The sequence below is a fragment of the Clytia hemisphaerica genome, unplaced genomic scaffold (genome assembly GCF_902728285.1).
Source record: "Clytia hemisphaerica strain Z4C2 unplaced genomic scaffold, Clytia hemisphaerica genome assembly, whole genome shotgun sequence".
Classification (NCBI taxonomy): Eukaryota; Metazoa; Cnidaria; class Hydrozoa; order Leptothecata; family Clytiidae; genus Clytia; species Clytia hemisphaerica.
In genome coordinates, this window is record NW_027104591.1 from 626327 (window position 1) to 652858 (window position 26532).

The 26532-nt window shown below is 36.4% G+C and overlaps 2 protein-coding genes across 2 annotated transcripts in view; one reads left to right on the top strand and one right to left on the bottom strand.

Moving 5' to 3' along the window:
- The window catches only part of LOC136823703 (CLK4-associating serine/arginine rich protein-like), a 53952-nt gene that overhangs the window by 16802 nt on the left and 10618 nt on the right, over positions 1–26532 (top strand). Inside the window, exons 11-18 of the mRNA XM_067079870.1 lie at positions 7415–7493; positions 12830–12900; positions 13719–13748; positions 14137–14304; positions 14749–15198; positions 16117–16159; positions 16363–16423; positions 20818–20876. Of these exons, the coding sequence (XP_066935971.1) occupies positions 7415–7493; positions 12830–12900; positions 13719–13748; positions 14137–14304; positions 14749–15198; positions 16117–16159; positions 16363–16423; positions 20818–20876 (961 nt within the window). The remainder of the gene's footprint in view (positions 1–7414; positions 7494–12829; positions 12901–13718; positions 13749–14136; positions 14305–14748; positions 15199–16116; positions 16160–16362; positions 16424–20817; positions 20877–26532) is intronic.
- LOC136823702 (uncharacterized) lies at positions 2–3820 on the bottom strand. The gene is made up of 3 exons (XM_067079869.1): positions 2377–3820; positions 1889–2053; positions 2–1144 (listed from the first exon to the last, which is right to left on the bottom strand). Exons 1-3 carry the CDS (start codon positions 3500–3502, stop codon positions 183–185), a joined length of 2253 nt encoding a protein of 750 aa, XP_066935970.1. The 5' UTR covers positions 3503–3820; the 3' UTR covers positions 2–182.

Sequence of the window (26532 nt, forward strand, 5' to 3'; positions counted from 1 at the left end):
CTCTATGCTTTCACGCGTTTCTTTTCTTTCTCAATATCAAATACATGTACATATTGAAAGGATAAAACCAATAGCAATAATGTTTTTTCTTGATCAAAAAGTCTCTCTGAGCCTACACTAGTGGTTATATGAACATGTTGCTCCCTATTATTTTATGCAATATTTTGACTAACTCTTCCTTCTCAAACTGCCCTGGGAGAAGAAGCTCTCCTGAAATAAATCGATTCATCATATGTCGGGGGCTCTTCAAGCAGCCAGGAGTGCGATCTCTCATCTTTTGCACCGATCAGAAGCGTGGTAGATGCTGAGACCTCATTATTGTTCTTTTTGTAATCTAAAATGGTAGCCTGAGCTGTTGTCGAGTTAATTGAATCTGGTATGATAATAGGGCATGAGTTGGAGACTGACTTGACGATCTTGAATGTTTTCTTGACTGTGTAAAGATTGAAGAGAATTCTGTAAGGCCATGATAACCATAAGAAAGAGCAGGCAACAAAGATATTCATCGACATCCAAACAGGCAACCCATCGTTGTAGTAAAGCCATTCTTTTTGTAATCCTGGAATATCCTTTCCAACCCAGAATCTGTAATGTTTGTCATGGTGTTTATTCTGCTCAACAAAAGCATCCCGCATGTTCTTAAACTCAAGAGCTGTTTCCCGGTCTGCGAACTTCACCTTACTGTCGATCTCTAGACGTACCACTTGAGCTCCTTTTAACATCTTCAAAGACTTTTGAATGTCAGATAGACAAGATAGATCTTTGCAGTACTTGAAATGGAACTGCTTGTCACCGCACCACGTGACTAAGCCTCTGTAGTATGCTTCACGGCGATATCTGACGTGACCGTGTTGATCTCTTTGCGAATTCAACCGGGATCGTTTCTCCATTCGGAAACATTCCATTTGTAGTGTGATAGACGGGTCAGCTTCGATCAAATGCTCTATGTATTTGCCCTTACCTTCACTGTTGATGGTGCGATGCAAGTATCTCATTTCGGTGGAGTTGGATAAAGATTCCCACACGACAAATGGGTAGCCAGTCAATACGAAGACTAGGGCTAGGTAGTAAGCGAAATCGGTCAGTTCTGTACGTTTTTCTTTTTGTTGGTAAGCGATGATGTAGGAGAACCATATGATTACACCTTTAGAAAAATAGTAGTGAAACGTTTTCAGAATTAAAGCTTAGGGGTAAATAAGAGAGAGAGAGAAAACATCCAAAATCCCCTCAATTATAATAGCCCATAACTAGTACCCACTCGGAGAAAAAAAGTTGGCACTCAAAAGTCGGTTACTCTGGTCTCTCATTCAGCAACGTTATCTGAAATGTTCGAGATCTCGGTTTGAACACTTGAACATAGTTGTGCTTAACCTTCATTCGCAATGGCAATTAAAAGGGAAACACCACAAAATTGACTTTGTTGTAAACGAGGGACGGGGAAGAGGACTATCTGAAAACCACATGGCGCCTGAAAATGTATGAATATACACTTATTCAATTATCTTATTGCTGCAAATTATCATTGATTAGATAAAACGACTTTTTGATTACCTGAGAGTCGAATATCTTTTGACATTACATCAAATAATTGGATTAATCTAGATTAATTTTTATTACCGGATGGATGCTGAAATTATCGTTATATCGGTAACAAGGGAAAATATTAATTGTGTACTGAAAAGTAGCTAGATCAAAAGTTTGGAATAAAGTGATTCTGTAAGACCGTAAGACATATGCTGATATTGTCGAGATTAACAAAATAGGGCTCTTCTTATTTCTCTTGTTCTTGAATTTTGTATTAAAAGGAGACTTTAATATTTTGATAAAGGATGGACACAGGTTCATAATTTTTAAGTTCATGTATCTAAAGATTACGAGTGCAACTTACCGATATAAGCATGTTTAGACATGGTTCTGAAGAAAGGTGGCATTTTATTTTCCATGCAGTAGTGCGCCAGAAGGTGTACCAAGGGAAGGAATACTGATGGCATCAACACTAAAATACATTTGATTGTAATTGTGTATTCGTCACTGTTCTCAAGGTCTTCGCTTCCTGTGCAATGAAAAAAAGAGAAAATCCTATCATTGTAAGAAGCGGATCTAAGGTTGAAACTTCTAGCAGCTGAATTGATAAAAGATTGTAAAACATTTTGGTAGTTTTATGATCAATCCTTCGAAAATCTTGCAAGTATTAGTTTTACAAAAACATTGGGGTTGAAACTTCTAGTTCAATAAGCATCTATGACATTTTCAGAAAATAAACATAACTAGAATAGACAATATAGTAGAATTGTAGAATTGTCTAAAACTCGTTTGAAAACAAATGAATGGCTACTCGAAATGACCACTGTTTGAAATTTATCAAGGAAATCTTACCGTTTTGTTCTTGATCTTCCCTTCCCGTATCTACGTCACGTATTTCTACGCCTCGTGTTTCTACATCCTTGCCAGCATTTTCTTCAGCTAACTTTTTATTCTTCTTGAATGTTTCCATGTACTCGACCATATTCTGTAATACTTCTTCTTTGGTGTCGTTCCGTTTCCCTGGCGAAATTCTGCAATCTCCCGACGTCGTCCAAACCGGTTGTCCTTTCTCACCCATCTGGCATGACATAACCAATGTCCTGTTTCCAATGGGGCACGATTTCGTCCCTATTGCTCCCAATTCATAATTGAGTGTTCGAAACCAACGTGCTTTTATTTTTGGACACTTTTTCGTGATTTGTGTCTCGCAGTTTTGACCTGTGAAGCCGTACCTACAGACACACCAACAATAGCCATCTTTGTTTTCTATGCACTTTCCATAGTTCAGACACTTGCATTTGTCGATTTGCTTCCTCTCACATTTCAGTGTTGCTTTTATCGGATGTCCTGACTGATTGAACCAGTATTGTTCACTAATAAATTCTAACCTGAAAGCCTGGTTTCGTACTGTATATTGAGTTTTAAGAGTTGGTATCGAAGCTATGTCCCAGTATCCGGTTCGGTTGTGAAATAAAATGTATTCTCCGTTTTCTTCTTTGTAAACTCTACGATGATTTATGAAGATGTTGGCGTCGGGTGAAAATCTATATTCCCGAAATTCCCGATTTCCTTGTTGATGGAATTGAATGTCAACATTTGCCGGACATTCTGTTGTATCGGTACATTGCAATGATAGTTGTAAAGATGTGTTTCTTGATTTGTCCGTATAGGTATTAATATTTGACGTGTTGGCTCTATTCAACTTAAGTAAAATTTCTTTTGTTGTCTCTTTTGCGAAAATGAAGTTTCCTCGATTTGTATCATACGAAAAAGTGACTCCTCCTCGTTCTGCAATATACACAGAAAAATCCGTTTCTATGGGTGCTACGTAAACAGCATTTAAAAGATGGTCCCATTCTGTGATTTCAGTGTTTTGTGTGCGCTGGAAGAAGATCCTGCGGCAATTCGGATTTTGTGATAGTATTGTATTAACGGTTAGACTTAAGAATACAAAATGTAGATGAAATTTGATCGCCATACTTAACTAAAAGATAGTCCAAATATCAGACGGCTAATACAGCATTCTCTCTTTGCTACGTTATTTCGTTTGTCCGATGTAAAATCTCTCTACATCAGCAATGTTACCAAAGCGTACCAAATCCCAGAACTTCTACGTCGAAAACATTGATATTTTACCTCTTCCCTGCATTTTTGTGTATCGATGTTTGCTTGTCTTTCTTCACTGAATTTGGTATATCCGCCCTAATTATTTTTATTGATGAAAATAGTGACCTAAAACACGTAAAAAACAGATTCTCGTCAGCTCTCTGCAAGTAGTCCTCGCACAGGCCTAGGAAACTAAGAAATGTCTCTTTTTTACATTATATGTCCGTTCCTTTATATATGGCCCCTAGAGGTACCCGAGTGAGATAAATTATTGATGTTCCTTTTATAATCCATTGGTTAGTATACAGACTAAGAAATCCTTTGCACTGTCGCGTTTTAGAAAAGTCTAGTTTTAGAAAAGTCTAGATTTTTTTCTTTTTTCTAATATTCTCTGCTATGTCACATTTTTTTTCTATGTCCATGAAGTATTATTTTTCTCTTTCTTTGTCAAAATAGATTTCTTTTTCCCTAGCTAAGGAATAGACGAACCCATATGATGAAGTACTGCTCCAAACGTTATGTTCACTTTCTTCCAACCTTCCATTTTTTCGACAAAATGAATTTTTTTCATTTCTTAGTCTCATAAAAATTTCAATCCATTTTGTCACATATGGTGAAAAACTTTTTGTCTCCTACTCGACTCAAAATTTTTGTTTTCAAATATTCAAAAGGCATTGGCACGAAAGTTAAGTTTTTGTCCAGACATTAGTATGATCAACTATTGTAAAAACAACTTTTTGTTAAATTTTTCATGTTTGAAAAAGTCGACTGATTACTAAATTTTCCATACAAATAGATTGTTGGCTCCAAGAAAATCTGTTTTCAGCGGAAATCAATCAAAGTCCAAATCAAATGATATCACTTTGTCTATTAATTTTCCAAAAATGTAGATAGTTATCCTTTTTAATTGTTTTATTTGGTGTTTTACAGAAACATCCTTTAGTCTTCAAACCTTCAATTATACAATCCGTAGTCCGTAAAGAAGGTATTCCGTAAATGATAGAGTACTCGAAAACCTATCCATGGATCACAAAAATCAAGTCACCCTCTAAAAAGGATTGTTCAGCCAATACAATCAAATCGTTTATTTTGAACTTTGATTCGATATGTGATTGTTTTGACTGTGTTCAAAAGCTCATTTAACTTTATCCCAAATCAAAGTGGCCCACCAAGGGAGAACCTTTTTACGGAGCGGTGATCTAAGATTGAATACGTGTCATGCGTGGGGTGACTAGGATCTGCTCGGAGAATATATCTTATATAATAATCTCATTGTTTTTGAATTGCGGGAATAGTATAAAAAGATTATCAAAAATATGCAGGAATAAATTGTTTTAATCTGATTGTTTTTGCCTTGCTCATTCCTTATTTCCCCTTTCTACCGCCCTCTTTTGTTTATAAGTTTCTCTCTTGCTAAACTTTCCCAATACAGAATAATGGGTCAAAAAAAAACCACCAGAAAACACTCCTTCTTGTCACGAATTTGCTCAGCCTCTTCGACCCTCATAAGGTTTTCTTTTTTTGGAAGCTCGTTGAAAAATCCACTAAGGTTTTTATATGCCATCTCAAGGACATAACCAGTAGGACATAGCTCCTAACCTTTGCTTTCACAGCATTTTTCAACAAAAGAGAAACCAACTGAACTCCGCGCCGCGCGAGCACAAATCTTAAGAAATTCTTTTGTTTTTTTTGCTTTGTCAGCATAGAAACGCACGTCTCTTTTCTATATCATGAAAAATAATATCTTTAATTCGCACGATGAGTTATTTTTTCTTATTTGGCGCCTCTTCAAACAGAGCAATTAATCGTTAATCAGTGCCAATGTTTACAAAATTGATTTTAATGTTTTTTCTTACATTTTTTTTTTCATCGAACGTTTTAATTGCATTCGAAATTCATTTTGTGAGAAAGAAAATTTATAAACAACAATAAAAAAACATAGAGAGAAGAGAAAAATATAAAACTTTCAGTTTAATTTCTGTAATTTACTTTTCTAACTGGGAAAAAGCTGTGAAACCCATTATTGTGCGATTAGCTCGTAATCACATAATAACTCGTACAATTCGGAAATTGCACTCGTGATTTTTTTGTTTCGAATTTTTCTCGTCCTTTCTGACGAGAAAACTAAAAAACCACTCGTGCAATTATTCTCGAATTGCACTCGTTATCATGTGATTAGTACTCGTAATCGTCAAAAAAAGTCTCTGACACAGGACATGGGAGAGAAAAGAATAAGGGGACAAAAGTGTCCCCCCGCCGAAGAGTGCAAAAAGTGGTAATAGTACAATTAACGATTAATCGCACTCCTCTAAACCAATCAGATTCGAGTAATTTTGCACGGCTGACGATTACATATATTAATTCGCATCAATCCTATACCCATATAAAACTCCTTAACGTATGACCCTACCAATCCAATATCTTTGTAGAAATGATGAATTACCCTCTGTGAAGAAGAATAGATTATCTACAGACTTTTCGCGCCAAAGGAGACTATAAAGAGGCGGCTCGTTTGATTTTACTGAAAACCGTTTGGTTTTGGAATATGCGGGATTCAGTCGACTCAAATGTACAAAATAAGCAGACTTTGTTGAAAAAGTTCATCAAACATTGAAATATTTTTGTATTCATAAAACTGAGCCATTGAATGATATGAAATGATAAGAAATTAATAATTTGCATTGGAATTCGACGAAAACAAATATTCTTTCTGTAGTGTAATACATGATTGAAATAAGAGGTGATTAAAAATTTTATAATTTTGCGATTTTATAGAGTCTTTGTTTGCAATGAGAAATATTTTCTAAGTTCAATTAAGTTTTAAATTTCAGTTCAAGTTTTCATTAAAGTGTTTAGAAGAGCTATATCATCTCTAAAAGCCAGAATCCTAACCTCAAAATAATTGTGATCTTATTATAATGTTCTTACCAAAATGTTCTTACAAAAACTCAAATCAAAGATATGAATGATTGTAAATTCAGCCAGACTAACGGTTCCATATTCAAACGGTGTCGATTGGGAAATTGAAAAATAGTGGAATTTGTGAAAAACCGCAAATGACCTACCGCTCGTCCAGCTGCGGTACGCTTCTTAAAGACCATACAGCAGAGAATCGTATGAAACACTTTTGTGATCATTCCGTTTTGAAAGTTTTGAGACAGCACTCTGAATTATAAGATTTCATGTAGAGTTATTATTTTTAAAGCTTTGCCTCATGAGTTTTTCATTCAGTTATAGGAAGAATCTTAGACTTTTATCGACTTTTACTACCAATAATTTGCCTGACCGGTGATCTGAGATTGATCGGTCGGAAAATAATTTATTGCACTGTTATCCCGAATTTCAATTCAGTAAAGTCTCTATAGCTCGAACCTCTATAACTCGAATGTCACCATTTTGTACATGGTTCTGGGGCCCTTCATGCAAGGAAATAATGGTAAAGCCTCAATAACTCGAATTTTCCATAACTTGAACAAATCTACGTTCCACGTTAATGTTCGAGTTATAGAGACTCCACTGTACTAAAGAAGAAGCTCGAAGATTTTCGCTCGGAAGATTTCGGGTATTGTGGCTGCGGCCATTCGCTGCGGCCGGTCGAACGAGCTCAATCACATAAACTTTAACTTTCACAGAACACGAGAATACACCGATATATTCTGAATATTTTGAATCTGTTTTCTAACCACTATAAACATTTAACCTTGTGTTGAAAAGGCTTACATGCTCTTAAAAAATTTTCAATTTGAAACAGTCATTGCAACTTCATGAAATCTTTTCTTTGTAGGCAATTGTTACTGGAGAAAAAAGAATTCGAATATGTTAAACGTCTCGAGGAAGAAGAAGAAGAAAGAAGCAAAATGCCGGTAAGAATTTAAGTTTTTCTTAATTTTCCTGCTTCAACGTTTATATATCGCTTGCTTACGGTATTTGGACCTTATGGACGCTGATAAGGTGTTGATTTTACGGTATATACAATCTAGGAAAAATAGATTTTCAAGGTTATCATAACAGTTTTAACTGATAAAATAACTGCTGACTGCACTTGTTCCTGGCTCAGCTGCTGAAATTGTTCTTCTCGAAATATATAACATCGTCGCATGTCTTGTCTTCAAATACAGTGGAGTCTCTATAGCTCGAACAGGCACGGGGAACACAAATTTGTTCGAGTCAAGGAAATTTCGAGTTATGGAGTAAGCTTCACAAGGCATTGATAACTGACGGAAAATTGTCGACTTCAGGAGACATTCGAGTTATAGAGGTTCGGTTTAAAGAGGCTCCACTGTAGTATTATTTTAATCGACTGAGGCGAAACAGATTGCTATTCAAAAAGGCCCTTTATCGATCTCAATACAAAATGTACACGTGTGTTAATAGTAAGTAAGTCTGCGACCGCAGTTGGAGGCGACCCAAAGGCTCCTCTTTCGATAGCTATCTACCCGAAAAAAGGGTAGGACGCGAGTCTTTCTCCCTGGATTGCTCCACTTACCATTGATCCTTCCCTTAATTGCTAAGCATCAAGCAGAGAGGCATCAAGTACCATTTTGGAAATCTTTGGTATGACCCGGCTGGGGATCGAACCACAACCTTGCGCACCGTAGCTGTATGCTCTACCTTCGTGCTACGATCGCGTGTGTTAATAATGTTTTAAAATGAAATACCTGGCCAACATCACATCGCCATTATTCTCCACGATTGTAAAAGAAAATGATTAAAACCATGAAATGATGATTCGAAATTTCGATAAATTAAGAACCACCAAAATATTTATCTTGAATGTTGTTATGACCTTGGAAAGATAAAGCAAACAATCTTTGGTGAGAAAAAAATGTAATGGAAGTTGACCTTGACTCACATGCGACTTGACCTTGATCTGTTGTTTTCTTCTTATTTCCGTTTGAGCATTTTTTTATTCTCATTACACAATGAATATCAGCTACTAGACTGTAAAGTCTTGACTCGTTGCTTCTTAAATTTTGACTAACTGAAGTCATCACTAATTAAAAAAATCCTTTCCATTACGCCATGTACAATTTCCTTTTCTTCTATTTTTCTTCTTAATTTTATTTTAACCTTCAAGAATATGCTTGGCGGCTTGTGGCATCTTTTTCAAGTTCCCTAACTAATATACAAGGCCGAATTATCAGACATCGTTTCTAGATATTGGGGAGCAAAAATGTAGATGGTGATAATATTTCCCGGAGAATTGTATTTTTTAAGAAATGCACGTTTTCAAGTTTAAAGTTTTTCATACGCTGTTGTTCCGTCTTTCACTCTATTTTTTATATGAATTATTCTATACGAAAAATGAGGCTCAAAATCGCCAAAATAAGAAGAATTTAAGAATAATGCTGAGCCTGGAATTACTCAATTTCAATCAATTTAGGTGTCAAAGTGGTTAGAATAGGGTATAAAGCATAAAATAGCTTAATTTCACTCATTCAAATAAGAATATGATAAGAACAATTATAGGCTCATTTTGGCAAAAAGAAGAACAGCCGAGCCTCATCAAAAATCTACTGGTTCTTATAAAAAATAGAGTGTGAAATTGTTATTACCGTCTCAAGATGAAGAAATTAAACTGATTTTAAAATTTCGTTAAATCCATTTATTTTTTGATCAAAAGTTGTTAATTTAAGCTAGATATAAAAGATTTGTAACGCCGGGTTTCTTTCATCCATACGTCGTCAAAAAATCCACTCATTCCTTCATTTGTCGCTTTCTTCAATTTCTTGTATCAGCTTGTATATGACGTCATCTTCCCTCGTTTGTTTGCTTGGATCGAGCACTTCTTCAGATATCATTCGTTCGTCTTGCTTGTCTTGAGGAACATCGCCTTGTGGTGGACCTAGAAAATAAAAATGGTTGGAAAGATATAGACTAATTCTCCATCCTCTTTTTTGGTCGGGATTAAATTTTACGATTTCCTCTCTTTCGGAGAAATTTGAAAAATTAAATCTGGCCGTAATTCATGAGACAATTTAGAATTAAATCCAAATTTTTTGGGTCGGCAATAATGCCTTGCCTTAAAAGTCGATTTTGAAGAAGATTTTTTGTGATACTTACATACTGTATGACTAACAATATAACAATGATCATGTAAGGAGTTCTCAACAAAAGTGAAAAAGGAGACAAATAATAACATCGACATCATGGTTTTCATCTTGTAACTCAGGTTTTAAGACGATGCCAATTTTAACTAAATACAAATTCCCGATAAGGTTATACTCTATTCGTGTCTCTTTCAATCTCCGTCTTTCATCGTTTAAGTTGCAGCTTTTATAGCTGTCAACGGAATGTCAACGGAAAGCCGTTAGTTTAAAATTATCTAACAGATAATGGCTTTGGGCCGCATGAATCTCATTTGTACGTTTGTTGCCGTTTGAGCATGTTTCAGCATTTGCGTAGGTTTAATCATCGATCGTTATGTAGGGTATAATTTCAGCACGTTTCAGCAACCTTACGTTTGGGGGGTTACCAAATCTTATTCCCTATCGTTTCCATCTTTTCTGGTTACAATATTTTTATATACTTTTTCAGCTTAATCTACTTCTTTTAGCGGGAGATATCGAGTCCAACCCGGGGCCGAGAGAGAAAGATAACACCTTATCAATTACTCATTGGAATCTAAACAGCGTTTGGGTTGATAAATTTTCAAAGATTGCTCAAATTACTGCCTTTCTGAGTGCTCATAAGTTTGACATCTTCTGTGTTGGTGAGTCGTTCCTTGATTCCTCTATCGAGAGCGATGATTCGAGGTTGAAGATAGAAAATTATGAGTTGCTCAGATGTGATCACCCATCTAACTCAAAAATAGGTGGTGTTTGTTTTTGTTATAGAAGGGATCTTTCTGTTGAGAGAAGGCCTGAGTTGTCTTCTCTTGACGAGTGCCTTGTTTGTGAGGTTAATTCTGGTTCGAAAAAACTTCTTCTTTGTCTTCTCTACCGAACTCCTAGTCAAAATGCAGAAGAATTTTCTGCATTCAAACAAAAATTGGAGGAAACTATCAGAAAAATTTATGATGTTTCTCCTATTTTAGCTATTTTCCTCGGTGACTTTAACGCAAGAAACTCAGTTTGGTGGACTGGTGACATTACAAATTCTCAAGGAGAGGACATTAGCGAGTTAGCTTCACAATATGGGTTACATCAACTAATTGATGAGCCGGCTCATCTTCGTCCTGGATGTTCTCCTTCTTGCATTGATCTTATTTTTTCATCTTCGCAGACTCCTATTGTAGACTCCGGGGTTTTACCTTCACTTAATCCACGTTGCCACCACCAGATACCCTTCGTAAAACTAAACTTGCGAACTATATTCCCTCCAGCTTATAAACGCAAGATTTGGGACTTTTCTCGTGCTGATGAGAGGGGAATCGTGCTTGCCCTGAATGCCATTGATTGGGAAACCTCCTTTCTGGGACTCAACGTAGAAGATCATGAACGAAAAAACCGACAAAAAGCAAGAAAAACAACCATTTGAAGAAGCTAAACAAAACCAAACATGCACTCCCACCTCCTGCTCAGATGACGATGACCAAAACCGTCTAAAATGCCGAAAATGCCACCGCATGGTACACTACGAGTGCACACAATTACCGCTTTATCAGCTGCAAATTTTTGCCAACACTTATAACGAACAATATCTATGTCAGAATTGCGTGCGGATAACACGATCTCTAATGAGTAAAATAGGTGAGAACTCGTATCATATGATGCAGAGGGAGATTGAGAAGAAGGACGACGTCATTAAAAAGCTCAAAAACCAGCTAGCCAAGAACCGCAGCCTTAAGAACGATATCGAAAACATCTTAACCAATAAGATGGCTGACTTTGAAATAAAAACCAAGCAGATTATAAAAGAAGAAATAAAGCAAACGACGAATTACATAGAGAAAACATCAGAAAAAACATACGCTGAAATAACTAAGAAACACAAGGATAATTTCAAATCAGCAGTGAGAGAACACCAACAAGAAAACAAGAATGAAGAAAGAGACATCGAATCAAGAAAACGAAATATTATTATACATGGAATGGTGGAATTAGAGGTAGACAACAAAGAGGAACAACAGGAACAGGACAAAATAGATATTGAAGGTATACTAGGTAACATTGGCGTTCAAGATATCAAACCGTCCAACCATCATCGCATTGGACAAAACCAAAAAGGGCTACATTGGCGTCCAATCAAGTTGATCTTAAAAAGTATAGAGGAAAAAGAACGGATAATGCAAAATCTGCATAAGCTGAAACGATTCAATGAAATTGGTGGCTTTAGCATCACAGACGACTTCACCATCAACGAAAGAAAAATCATTAAAGATATGTGCCAAAAGGCGAAAAAAATGAATTCAAAAAATGACGATTTCGTTTGGCATGTAAGAGGAAGCCCTAGAACAAACCTTCGCCTAGTTCGAAAATCTAGAACAAAGACCAAAACAACGTCTTCTCTTCTGTCCATATCTTCTGACGACTGGACGACAGATGAAGAATTAGACAATTTATAAATCTAAAATTATTTCGTAGAGGTCGATAGACCTGTGAAATATAATTCTATGAATAAATAATAAAATAAATAAGATCGTGTTGCCCTTCTTTCTGAATATATACTTAATATTATTTCCCACTTTATTTATATGATAGTTTGGACCAGGAAGTCGCACTTATTGGCCAAAATGCACCGCCCTTTGGTGAATTATAGAACAACCTCTTTGTGATCAATAATAACTTTGAGAGCTGAATAACTTGATAAACTTGATAATTATAAATAGAAAATGACTTCGATCGCCCCAGACTCCAAACACCGAAGGTCAAATCCTGTTACTAAAACTTTCAGTTGTTCAAATTTGCCAAACCTTCAGAGTGTAAAGGGGAATTTCTCCATCTGTTAATAAATAATAGAGTGTGGCCAGACGACCGTATGGCAAAAGTAGAGTATTCAGCTTATGGTAAGCAGGTCGTGCGTTCACTACCCGGCCGTACCATGCTAAAAACTTACCATACTTAGTACAAAAATGGTACTTGATATCTATCTGCTTGATGCTCAATGGTAAGTGCAGTGATCACGGGGAAAGAGTGGCGCCCTCTCCTTTCTCTGGGTAGTTAGCTATTGAAAGAGGAGCCTTTGGCTTATCCCATTTGACTTTATTGATTTTATATTTAGTTTTAAACTCTTTATTTATTTCTTCTTTTCATTTTAGGGTCGGAAAGGGAAAGCTGCCAGACGCGACTTACGATTAAAACAAAAAACACTCCGTGGATCACCACTAAGGTTTTTATCATCTTTTTCGTTTATGTTTTATTTGTGTTGATATCCTTTAATTGGAACTCGAGCGGGAAATTTATTCGAGTTACAGGAAAATTGAATGATCTTTTTTTATTTGTGGACTGAAAATTAGCTCGTATATTTAGAAGCTCAAAATATTTATCACAACTGGAAAAATGAAATTTTAGTGAGCGTAGATCCTTAACATTTTTATAATCATGCTGGAAGCAAGTAAAATGGCAGGGTTTATATATCGTAGCACCATATTGACCCTTACCTATCTTTGGGGGGCGGCAAAGGGGCCCCCAATGAAAACCAATTTTTTGATAACTTTTGAAATACTTATCAATTGACTTGAAATTTTGCAAGTGTGCACCTAATATAAATTTGCATCTCTGTTGAAAATTTTGGCATCATTGTTGACGTCAATGCCACCTAATGACGTCACCATTCTTTGAAAATATTGAAAATAGGACCCCCCTCCCTCTTATTTTTTTCCACTTTAGTTTTTTTTGCTCAAATTCTGCGAGACAACTCCAATTGACATGTATTTTTGGGGTACAGGATTACTTGTTTTGCCACCTGTTAGTATTAGTCAAAAAGGGCAATTTATGGGTCGGTCTATCAGCCCTAGGATACTGTATCTGAACGAGGCCTCAGTCAATACATGATTTTAGTCAAGTTTACATTCTGGTCTGTAGAATACCAATCAGACAAGTAGCCGAACCAAAATCATCTTCGATTATCCATATCTACCATTGGTAAAGACTTCAAGGTCATAGCACCTGTCAATCTTGTGATGTTGTGTTTTCTTTCTTTTATAGCTTTGCGATGGATACAAGTAAAGGCGACGGGTAAAATTTAAATTGATTTTTTTCAATACAAAATCGTAACCTTATTATTTGGTGAATCTTTAAAAAGGGAAAATCGCTTGACAGAGACAGTTCAAATTTCTCATGGATTAAACAAAGTTCGTTGAAAACTCCCGAGAATTGCAACTGTTACAGGACCTCGAAAAGTTGGCGAACCTCTAAAATAAACTTGAAAATCCGAGACACTCATCGAAGACCTGAAAAAAAAAACAAGATTTTATTGCCCAGTTTTTTTTCTCGTAGCTAAAGCATCATCCTGTGTCCCAGTGAAAAACTAGTAAAAAAAATAGTGATAGAAGTTTACCCCTTCTGTTTTCAAAAACACTGTAAATCTCATATTTAGATTATAATCCACTTCTCTCTTTTACAGCTCTAACGACGACGATTCGGACAGTTCGTCAAGCGATGGTCGTTCACCACGTGCTCAACCTCACGAAGATAAAATCGAATTCATCACAGAATTTGGCGGTGGTGGTGGTGGTGATATAAACCAGCCACAGACCTCTTCAGAACCTCCTATTATTGACGATGATCCCCGGTCGGTATATACTTTGTTTTTTTTTACTTTTTTTTTATCTTTTCTGCATAAATCTCCAAAATTTCAGCGAAGGCTTACCTGACACCAAAGTGCTACAGTTAAGCTTTAATCAGAAAGTCGTTCTTATCTTTAGTCCAGTAAACTATCATATTTACCCAAACTATCAGGATTGTGAAACTTGATTCTGTTTTATTGCTGAGCCCAATTTTGTGTTGATATCCCCGGTCCTATCAGGCATCAAGCAAATCATATGGACCAATTTAACTAACGTAATTATTTTCCTTTTCCTTTTCATGTTGGATCATCCTTCACTTCAATTCAATTCACTTTCAAATTGGTATGTAACTTTTCCATTTATCATTATTCCACTTTTTATATCTTTGTTATTTGAAACAAAAAAAATTTCATTTTTAAACCATCTCTACATATAAATTATTTGCACAGACTTGATAAAGTAAAAGGGAAAAGAAGCAGCATTCATCGTTCTTCAAAACACAAATCATCCTCGTCCCGTCATCGTCGGAGTCGGTCACGTGATAGGTACCGAAGATCACGCAGTAGATCACGTGATACACGTAGCCGATCTCGAAGCAAATCACGTGACCGAAAGAGTCGTTCACGTAGTCGGTCAAGGGATCGTCGAAGTAGATCTCGAGACAGACATCGGCGTCGAAGTCGGTCGCGCGATAGGTCGTCAAGATATTCACGGCACCGATCTGAGTCGAGAAGTCCGACACGTCGGCATTCGAAAACGTCGAAACGTTCCTCATCCACACCGTCCTCATCAAGATCGCGATCAAGAAGTCGGTCACGTGAACGAAGACGCCGTAATAGTCGCTCGAAGTCACGTTCCCGTTCGAAATCACCATACAGAGCCGTAACACAGGCATTGAGGTGCACCCTTCTTCTTTCTTTTAAACTGTCAGATATTTGCCGAAGAGCTTTGGTCTCCAGCAGGGGGGGGGGCAAGCAGTTAATACACGACACCTATGACACTTAGTACCGTGGTGGGTCTTTTTCTGAAATTTGCAAATTGCAGTTAATACACCAGTGTATTAACTGTCAAAGAGGGTGGTGTTACAGGGTGTTAAGACAATTTTAGAACTCAAAAAGTGTATTAACTGCAACTGTAAAACTAAAATTTGCTAGCTCTTTCTCTAGAACTCAACATCAAGCTGCATCAAGCCAGATCAAACCTCAGTTTTTATGTCTTATCTCAGCATCACATTTTGTAAACATTTGATTCCTTTCAATCAAACGTTCGGTTTAATTTAGACGTTCGATCAAATTAAAAACGTTTGAAAAACGATCTAATCTCGATCGGGAGAAAAAAAAAAGAAAAGAAAAAGCAAGATGGTAGAAAGAAAAAATTTAACATGTTTGAGGTCAATTCTGTTCGCATGTGATTGATTGCATGAAGAGTTCTTTAAAATTATTATTTGTATATCTGCATGGGACGGTTCGTCGGCCGCTGCAGACTCACTTTGGGGGTGGTATATATATTTAATGGGCCAAAAACAGTTAATACACAGTGTACTTAGTGTCAAGGGGTGGTGGTCCTTTTGAAAAAATTCAAAAAGCAGTTAATACACTTAGTGTTGTGTACTAACTGCTTGCCCCCTGTCTCCAGCAAGATATTCTATTTTTGTCCTGATTTGTGTTCATATCGATTGGGCGTGGTCGCATTCGATATTGACCTTGTGTTTATCGAATCAGGGAGACTCACTATTTGATATGCTACCATATTCCATAAAAATCTTATACAGAAGACGTGAAGTGTACTTACAAACGAGTTGTCTTTATACTTTTTAGTTCTGGATCAGCAACCAAAAAGACTCCTGCTACCACTGACAAGGTATCTACTGTCCAAACAAATTTTATTTTTGTTTGAGTATGGTGATTAATCTTCATGGCTTTCGTTCGCATGCGTTTGGTGAGAATATCATCGTATATTTCAACTTGTACATAGTACAATATAAGTACGTTTGCTACAAAAAGTGAAACGAATCAAAAGCACCTTAATGTACATGACTGATTTTTATGTTCTATTTTTTCCAGAGTAAATTGAGTGCACGTGAGAAGATGAAATTACGCATGCAGAAAATGTTGAGCAAACAAAGTAAGATTTGTTTTCCTGTTTTCGAAGGTTTCGTCTTGTTTTCCCAAAAATTAATGTTCTTAACCCTAAGATTCATGAAGATTTCATCTTCCTCTCAAAAAATTCAATGAATTCAAAGTATACAGGTACGAGCCGGTAAGTATCTTATCCATTTGGTGGACTAACTTTCTTGGGGTTTTTCTTGTTCCTTATGGTAATAAGAATATTTTAAGCTTCTGGGCCACCTAGATTTCTCACCCGGATATCCATAATGGCGGATTTTTGGTCATGTGACCCCTGTAGCCAAAACTGAAAATTTTTCCAACCCAAATATAGGCTTATCATATATCAATCGATCGGAAATTTGATACTGATTAATTTTGAGATACAAAGTTGGGTCTGAAAGTTTTCCTATCTCGGGATATAAATCACTTTCGTTTTCTCAGGTTTGGCTGCAGTTGTAGGCAGGCTTTCATTGAGTGATGCAATTCTTTTAGTCATATCTCAAGAAATATGCTTTTAAACATATCAAAACTTTATGTGCTCTTAGAAAAGGCATTACAAATTGTTTTTGCAAATTTTCAATAAGTTTGCAGTAAAAATGTGTATTTTACAGACCAGAGTACAATTTCCGTACCTTACCCTTTTCTTTCAAAATTGGCCTTTTTGTCTGAAATGAATGAGTGAAATGATTCTTAATAAGGTTTAGAGCCACTCGATTCTTTATATTATACTCAGAGAGGTACTTGGGGAATATATAAGGGCTAAATGTGTCTGGTCAGCACTTTATAAGCATGTTTTTTTGGTCAGATTTGATCCCAAAAACTGTGAAATTTCCAAGCTATTACTCAAAGATTTGACAAAGTCTCTCATTGTATCTCGACATTAAAGAAAGTTGAACCTTATTCCTTAGTTTGACACATGCAAAGAATTAAGAATACATGTAAATTGTTGTGTGCTTTTTACAGACCAGAATTAAGTGCTTCTAAGTGGTTATATTGCCCTAAAATGTTTAGACTTACCACGGAAAAACCCGAGCTGGAGAATTTTACTAAGTATAATCCGTCAAAATCCTCTAATTCCTATATCTTTATTATTCATGCATGTAACGAGAAATCTGTGTAGCCTGTCTTTGAGACTTCGAGAAGTGCTTAAAACTTCCTGAACTGCGTAGCTACCAAAGCATAAAATTTTGATGAAATTAGTCTGGCTTTGAGCTCACTAAGCCTGGGTAACCTTGTATGCGCGAGACGTCAGACTTTGAATTATTTTCCTAAAAAAGAACAAAGCCCGAAAGCATTTATTTCTTGCATGCTTGCTAGACACTAGCACAGATTTGTCGCACAGTCGCTTAACGGCCTGTAGAGTTTCTGTCCACCCAACGACCCTCACGTGGTATGGGTTAGTCCTAGAAAAGTAGCATTTACTTTTCATTAAGTGAAACACAGCACCGAGTTGGAGTTAGTCCTGATCTCCTAGACGACGGTCAATAATTGGTACACTACTGCGCCTTCACATGGGATAAATCATAACTGGACGTCTATCTTCCATTGTGTCTTTGAAGTGAGCTTCGTTGTCACCTGTATTTTAAAATTGGTATAAAAAATCCGACAATATTCCGTCAGAATGCTATTTCTTTGAATTACAGGTAAAATGATTGATAGATAGCTTGATAGCTTGAAAATCTATACTTTAATCGTAGAAATTTTAGCGAGACTAATTTTAGCGTATATTAACGAGTCACGAAAATCCTGACTTTTTTTGGATTTATTTTAGCGAATCACGTTTCAAAAAATTTCGCGTGGATAAATCTTAGCGTGGATAAATACTCGTCTGACAAAAATTTTGCGTAGATTAATTTTGGCGAGGGCAATGATTTTGGAGAAAAAATCAATGCACGAAATGTTTCCCTGAAAAAGGTTTCATCATTTTCAATGCATTCACATGTATTTGTAACACATTTCTTGACTGAAACCGGATAAAGTTGGAAATTTACGCCCCCATCCCCGGTTACTGGTTTTTGACAAATTATGAAAATGATAAAAAATGAAAGAACTGAATTACATACTGAATTTATTTTAGCGTATCAGCTTTTTGAAAAATTTCGCGCGGATAAATTTCAGCGATCTGTCGATTCGGCGTGTTTTAGCGAGATTTATTTTAGCAAAAATAGGGAAAACTTGCTAATTTAACGCTAAAATTAGTCTCGCTAAAATTTCTACGATTAAAGTATATTAATACGCTAAAACGTGTGTGTTTACAACGTTTTGTAAAAAGTTTTTGAAAATCTAACAAAGCTCTACAAAGCCTCCTCTTCATGACGTTGAACTTTTTTCTCCTTTCTTTTGTAAAATCAAAATCTTATCATCTATCGGCAGCTATCTTTCTTCCATTAAGGTTTTTTAGATGTATAACGATTTGCTGGATTGGGACACGGAGCGTGCGACGCTGCGCATACGGCTAGTTACTCTTAAGTCACAAAATGATCATTTTCAATTTTTTTATACGCTGAAATGGAGAATTTCAACTGTGTGTATACTTTTGACTTGAAAAAAAAAGTATACCAAAGTTGAGAGCCTGTGTCATAAGAATATCACAATTTGAATCCTATACTCTCGATCCTATATACTCAATATTATTTTCATATTTTTGAGTCAAAATTTAGAAATATTATTTGGAGTTTTGACAAATGACGATGATTTCGCATCTGTTATCTTTGTTATGATATAGATAAAAGACTTGAGAAGAGTAGAACAACAGAGCCTTTTGTCGAAGTTTTGACGTTGTTAGCAAGGTATTCCCAAGGTAGATGATCAAAATCTATTGTTTCATTCTATGTTTTAACGAGGCGGCTACGAAGGTAGCAGTGCTTTCTACGAAAATACGAAGGAGAAGGATGTCCAGTCGTTTATATGTTTATGTTCTGATGAAGCCACAGAAACCAGATGATTAAAAATAAAACCTTAAAACCTCATGAGGGGAAAGGAAAATGGAATCACTATCAGCAAGCCATGTCCGAAACAAATAAGAATTTTAAAATCAAGATTTCTTAATATTATACTTAGATTTTTGTGAGAAAACGAGGATGATTTTGACATATAGCTTAAGAGGAAAAGGGAAGCATTATTTTATGTGGCAATAACTTCTTGAAAGCGCTTTTAGTTAAAATTCCTAGAGCCTGACTTCTTCAACTAGCTGAAGGTGTTGTGTTGCATTCATGTACTTAAAGCGACTATACAATGATGCATTGGACCATTATACGCCTCTTATAATTGTAACAGTAACCAGCATAGCCCCAAGCAGGTTCACAAATATACCTCTATCACTAGGCTTCCATTACAATGGCCTAGGCTTATCGCCTCTAGAAGCCATATTATGCCGAAGTTTTGTGGCCCTACACAGACAACACAGATTCTAAGCCCTCTAAATCTCGTTACATATGCATGAATAATAAAGATAAAGGAATTAGCGCATTTTGACGGACTAAACTCAGTAAGTTTGGGTATTTCTGTAGTAATCCAAAGTGTTTTAGGACAAGACAAGCTCCTAGAAGCACTTAAGTCTGGTCTGTAAAATACACACTGTAACGATTTACATTATTCATAATTCTTTGCATTATTCAATCTAAAGAACAGAAGGTTCTCGTTTAATGTTAAGATGCAATGAGAGAATTTTTCATTAATTGTTTGGAAATTTCACCGTTTTTGGGATCATGTCTTACCGTAAATCATACTTATAAAGTGCTGACCGGACACATTTAGCCCTTTTGTTGCGAAGTACCCCTCTGAGTGAGATTTACGAAGAAGTGATTGGCTCTAAACCCTATGGGAAACATTTCACTCATTCATTTCAGAGAAAAAGGCCAATTTTGAGAGAAAGGGATCTTTTTTCGACGGTAAGGAAATTGTACTCTGGTCTGTAAAATACACATTTTTACTGAAAACTTATTGAAAATCTGCAAAAACAATTTTTAATGCCTTTTCTAGGAGCACATAAAGTTTTGATTTGTTTAAAAGCATATTTCTTGAGATATGACTAAAAGAATTGCCTCACTCCATGAAAACCGGCCTACAACTGCAGCCAAACCTGAGAAAACGAAAGTGATTTATATCCCGAGATGGGAAAATTTTCAGACCCAACTTTGTATCTCAAAATTAATCTGTATCAAATTTTCAGTTTTGCCTACAGGGGTCACATGACCAAAAATCCGCCATTATGGATACCCGGGTGAGAAATCCAGGTGGCCCAGAAGCTTAAAATATTCTTATTACCATAAGGAACAAGAAAAACCCCAAGAAAGTTAGTCCACCAAATGGATAAGATACTTCCCGGCTCGTACCTGTATTGAATCTGAATACGTGATTGAAGCGATAATTCAAAGGGATAGTAGCAAATTTTCTGCTTCTTATTTATAGTCAAACACGACAAGAAAGAAGAGCATAAAAAGCAAGTGGCCAAAGAAATCGAGGCTGAGGTATGGAATGATTTGATGATTTTTTGATTTAGTTTTGATTTCGTAGGCCCTAAAGGCTTGGGGACACGAGAAGTTTTTTTCACGTTGGTGCAATGCAACATGCTCCAACCCTCCAACCTGAAACGCTTTCTCGTGTCCCACCCCATTTTTCTTTTAATAAACATTTGTGCTTCTCTCACTTTTGTCCCTGGGACAATGGAGCAAAATTCATTCGAATCAATTTTGCTTCATTGTCCCAGGGACAAAATCTACGTGTCTTTTGTGTATTTCCCTCACTTTTTGTCCCATGGAACAAAAAAAGAAACCATGAGACACGCACTTTTTTTCTTGTGTTGGTGGGAAGGAGCATATTGCATTGCGCCAACGGGAAAAAAACTTCTCGTGTCCCCAAGCCTTAACACAGTACATTATTTTTGAGAGGGATTATAGTCTCTTTACGTGCTTGTGGAAAGGACATTGTTCTTATCAAAGTGAGTTTGAATTATGTATGTGTTAAAAATGTTTAAGCCTTCGGATGTTCTCAACTTTTTGATTTTTAAGCCTCGATATGTTCTTACCATGTTCTTGATTTCACCATTTTGCTACTATTTTGGTCTTTTCTCCTAAGAAATCGGGTTTTTTAGAATCTGCAAAACCTTAAAATGTTCTTAACTTGTTCTTATATTTTGTTCTTATATAAAAAAACGTGTAGGTTCTGACTAGAGTTTACCCCACGCTTATCGCACTTAAAATACTGCTTGACTTGGTTTCAATGGTACATAGAGTGAGACGAATAATTTTTCAGTGCTCCAGTGTTCAAGTCAAGATTTCAAAAGACAAATTGCGGACATTTTTATTTTCGTATAGTTCCTACAATGCTCAGTTTTGTAAGATTGCTTTTCTTCTCGGTAGTGTATTCCGTATACAAAGTTCTTTCGATGAGTCATATTTAAGAGCATAGAAACATTTTATCAAAAAGGAGTTTTAAGCAACATTTCATTTACTTCCTTATCACTGCTTTACAATATCTTTCCCCGTTGCATAAAATATATCCATTATCTCAAATTAGTCCGGAAATTTGCTGTACATTTATCATTTTTGCTGCTGAGATCTAGACGTGATAATTTTTAAAAGTTGCGAAATAGCTTATCTAATCTGTTTAATCGATTGTGGTGAAATATAAACAAACCAAAATAGCAATACGAAACTTTACAAGAAAAAGAATATGATTGATTTTGTTGTTTTTAGCTCTTAAATGTTTTTCTAAGCCCTGCAAAGATAGATGGCGATCAAATAGTGACAATTCAATCTGAACAGTTTTGTTCAGCTCAGAGCGCCATAAAGAAATTTTCATAGCTCAAAAACACGAAACGGCTACAAAACTGGTGCCACTGTGTCTTCTTGTTAAAATAAGTTTTAAAATTGAGCCAAGATGTTCGTGAAAATAAACAGAAAAGGATCACTTAGCTGAAATTTGGACGCTGAGAGCTTCAAAACATTCCACTTTCGTTTATTCGCCTCATTCATGAGGAAAAACTAGTTTTAATCAGTAACTCTGCCTCTTCAATTTTTTCGTTCTTTCTTGTCCGTGATAATTTTGCGGGGGTCAGGATTCGGTAATTATCAGTTAGGGTCAGGGATGGACTCGAGAGTCATAACATAGCGCCAAAGGCCCTCTTAGGGGCACTTGTACCCTGTGACTAAACATAGGGCAGCCCTTTTAGGGGCACCGGTAGGGTTGAAAGTTATAATATCTAGAGTCTGTAATTTACACACTATAAGTATTTGCAAATTTCTTTTATTGCCGTGTCTCCTAGTTGGCTCAAGTGGATGCAGCGTTTTGAAAAAGGCATTGTGGGTACTTATTTTTTTTTACTACAGTAAAAACGGAATAGGAAATCAGAAATGTATTCCGATCGGAATGATAATAAGTAATATTGCTTAGGGCTAGCCATCAGCAAATTTTCGGTTCTAGAAACCCGTTCGGGATTTAAAGTCTAATCGGGGAAAAATCGGGATTAAAAGCTAGGTTTGAAGCGAAGGGATTTGAAGGGTCACCGGGGCTAACCAATAAAACAAATTATAAGTGACCTACCATCAAATTTAAGTCTTCTTTCTCCTTTCCATTGCAACAAATTTTACTCTTTTAGAGTTAGAGTTCATAGAACTCGATAAAATTCATAAAGATCATAAAGAGACACTTTTTTTGTGGCGCACCCGGTACTATTTGAATAAATAATCCTTAATCAACTGAAAATGACCCTAACAATGGCAATTTCTAATGTCAAAATATGATTCAGACTTTTCAGCCAAAATATAATTTCAAGGATTTCGTATGAGTTTAACTTTGCTATGATTAATGGCAAATATTAATCTTATTGAAATATTGATAAACAAACCAAGTCTTTCTTAATGATTTTCCTCACTAATGCTTTATTTATAATTCTTTATTTTTGAAATGGTCAGTATTGTTGTTAATGCTAGCGATGTTTAGGTTTGACAGCAATCCAATCTATTTTTATGAGGAAGTAATAATCTTGCAAAATTTATTTTCCTTTCCTGTTATTTTATCATTTGGGATTGCATAAATTTCTTAGTTCCGCGTTAATATTTTCATTATTTTGAAAACTTCTTATCCGTCCTTATATTAGTAAATCTTATAATGATAATAATAATTATAATTTTTATACCCGTATTTTATAAGAACTTAAGGTTGAAAACAAGCAAGCATAAATGTGAACCTCAGATGCCACAATTGCGTTAATGAAGTTCTGATTTAAACGCTCCGCTTCTCTTTAATCCTTTTCTTATTTTCTGAGCATCAAACTGAGAGGCATCAAGTAACATTTTGTACCAAGAACGAAGTCTTTGGTATGACCCGGACTGGGATCGAACCCACGACCTTGCGCACCGTAGTATTCGGCTCAATGCGGTTTGCTTTTAAGCCCTTTGTAGCAGAAACCCATGATTACAGTCTTAAAACAAGAACATCAGAATCAAATTTCCTCGTTCTTACGAAAAAGTATGCTAAAGCTTTTCCACGTGTTTCCGTATAGTTTTTATTGTAGCGGATTTTCGATAATGTTTCAATCTCCTCGCTGACTTTTTCCGCCTTGCAGTGATAAGTAGATATTTTTCTTTGTCGAATAGGAAGTCCCTTATTCTATGAAAGATTTTCTTGAAATTGTCAAGAAATTGTTACTATAGCTAACGATGCAATCTTCAATGTTGAAATTCCCCATTGACCGGAAATCTTCCTTATAAAAGATCTGTATAAATATTGAGATGTTTTGGACTTGAAACATTATTCTTGAGCTTGGGAAAGCATTATTCAAGAACAATCTTCGAAAAGAAGAAGTAAAAATCTTCAGAAATGAAGATGTGGAAAGCTTTGCTGCTTTTATCTTGTATTGTCTACGCTGTGAAATGTAAGTATAGAAGATGAAGATCTGAAGATTTTGTATCTGCTTCGGGTGTAATACAATTGTCATCTTAAGAATAAATAGTTTTTTATCAAAAAATTTAAATGACTCATTGGATTTACTTTTTAAACATTGCCCTTTCCCCAGCTACTCCTTACTAAACATCTATACAAACTTTTATCTCAGGCGAAGAAATAGCTGTTGAATCGAGCAATGCCTCACCAGAGCAAGAAGATGCTTTGATTGAGAAAGCTACTGACGACATAATCCAGAATCGCTAGTCAACGATGGAGCTGCACAAGAAATCTCATCAGCAAATGATTCCAAAGCCGATGACTTAGATGCTGCTTTGGAAGGTGAAAGTAACGATGAAGATGAATTTAATGATGATGACTCAAACGACGAATTAGAGGATGAACCAAGTTATGATGAGGATGAACCAAATTCTGATGAAGTTAACGAAGATGAATCTCTTGAAAATAATGAAGAGGGACAAGAAGATGAAGAAGGTCTTCCTGAAAGTGATGAAACAGCTATCCAGTCTACCGATCATTCTAAAGAAGACGAAGATGTTGCCGATGCTCTTAACGATGAAGAGGATGACGACAAAGCTGATGAATTAACTGAAGTTTCTACTGAAAAAAAATGAAGATGAAGATTTGAGCAATGATGCTTCAGGTAAGGATTTGCTTTGTCATAGAAGCACATTTTCTTATTCTATTTTCCTAATATATTTGATACTTTTTGTAACTTTGCAACTCGACGCTTGTGCACTCGTTCAACTTATCCGATGATCCTCTTTGCTTAACTCTTTTTCGATGATTCCCAAAACAATTTTCAAATAGATTCCTTCCTTCGCTCCTTTCTCTAAAGCTGTGTTACTTTTATTTTTAGAGCAACAACGAGACCCACAGCCAAGAAAGAGACATGGTGGAAGGCGTTTCCGAGGCGGTCGTATCAGATTCCGAGGTGGAAGAAGTTTCCAAGGCGGTCGCATCAGATTCCGAGGTGGAAGGCGTTTCCGAGGCGGTTGCATCAGATTCCGAGGTGGAAGGCGTTTCCGAGGCGGTCGCATCAGATTCCAAGGTGGAAAACGTTTCCGAGGCGGTCGCATCAGATTCCGAGGTGGAAAGCGTTTCCGAGGCGGTCGCATCAGATTCCGAGGTGGAAGGCGTTTCCGAGGCGGTCGCATCAGATTCCGAGGTGGAAAACGCTTCCGGCTCCGTCAACGACGACTTTTTAGACTTCGTTTAGGTCGAAAAAGATTCCGTATCCGATCTGGCCGACGATTCTTTAACCGAAGAAAATTCAGAATCCGATTAGGAAATAGAAGGTTCCGCCTTCGATTCCGAAGAATCCGACCTATCCGTCCTATACGTCCAATTTTCTCGATTCGGCCAATCAATCCAGTAATCCCGGTCCGTCCAATCAGTCCGATCGTTGGTCCAACCATACCAATCATCCGACCTGGAGGAAAAACCGATCGCGCTGTTTTGAGATTCTTAAGAAGAATCTGCAAAAGATTCCCGTTTGGTGAATGTCCCCACTTCGCCGGTCATCCTTGCCAGTTATACAAGTACATCAAAGGCTACAAATGCAACGACTTCTTTTCCCGTATTGAGTTCCCAGGATTTCCATTCACCAACAAGAGGTATGGAAAGAAGCCTGTTCTTCGTGGCTAGGACGAGTTCAGATGGTTAATAACGGTTTTCTCCAAAAACGATAAAACGATATATTTGATATTTACTGGCATGTAATTCCTTTTTGTATATTTTATTTCATTTATTGCATTGAAAAGACTGCACCCGCTAAGTTTTTGAAGATTCGTTTCCAATTTTTCTTTAACTCGAGCTCAAATAATAACATACCGCTATGAAATATAATGCGAATAGAAAACCTGCAGAACTCCTGCTCCTTTATCACGGGCATATTGTATTTTAGATTTAGCTTTGTTTTAGAATCACATCACAAGTAAATATGTAACCTGCACTAAATTTTCTCATCGTAATGTCCCGGACTATGGATAAAGACAAATAGAGCGTAGATTTATAAAAGTGTCAATAATTGCTGCTAAAGTTTCCTTTCAATCAAACACGGAGACGTGCATGCGTCTTGAAAGATATTTAGGAAATGATAATCATTGTAACTGAACAATTTTAAGACTTAACCTGGACTGTGCCTCGTCTATCTACACACATTACTTGCATAGATCTATGGTACATTGTTTTTAATTCCAGTGAAACGGGGCACACTGT

Excerpts from the sequence above, each read along its gene's own strand:
- LOC136823702 (XM_067079869.1), bottom strand. The coding sequence starts at position 3,502 with ATGGCGATCAAATTTCATCTACATTTTGTATTCTTAAGTCTAACCGTT. Across the intron at positions 2,054-2,376 it reads GGAAGATCAAGAACAAAACG|GAAGCGAAGACCTTGAGAAC; the intron begins GTAAGATTTCCT and ends TTCATTGCACAG. Across the intron at positions 1,145-1,888 it reads GTCTAAACATGCTTATATCG|GTGTAATCATATGGTTCTCC; the intron begins GTAAGTTGCACT and ends ATTTTTCTAAAG.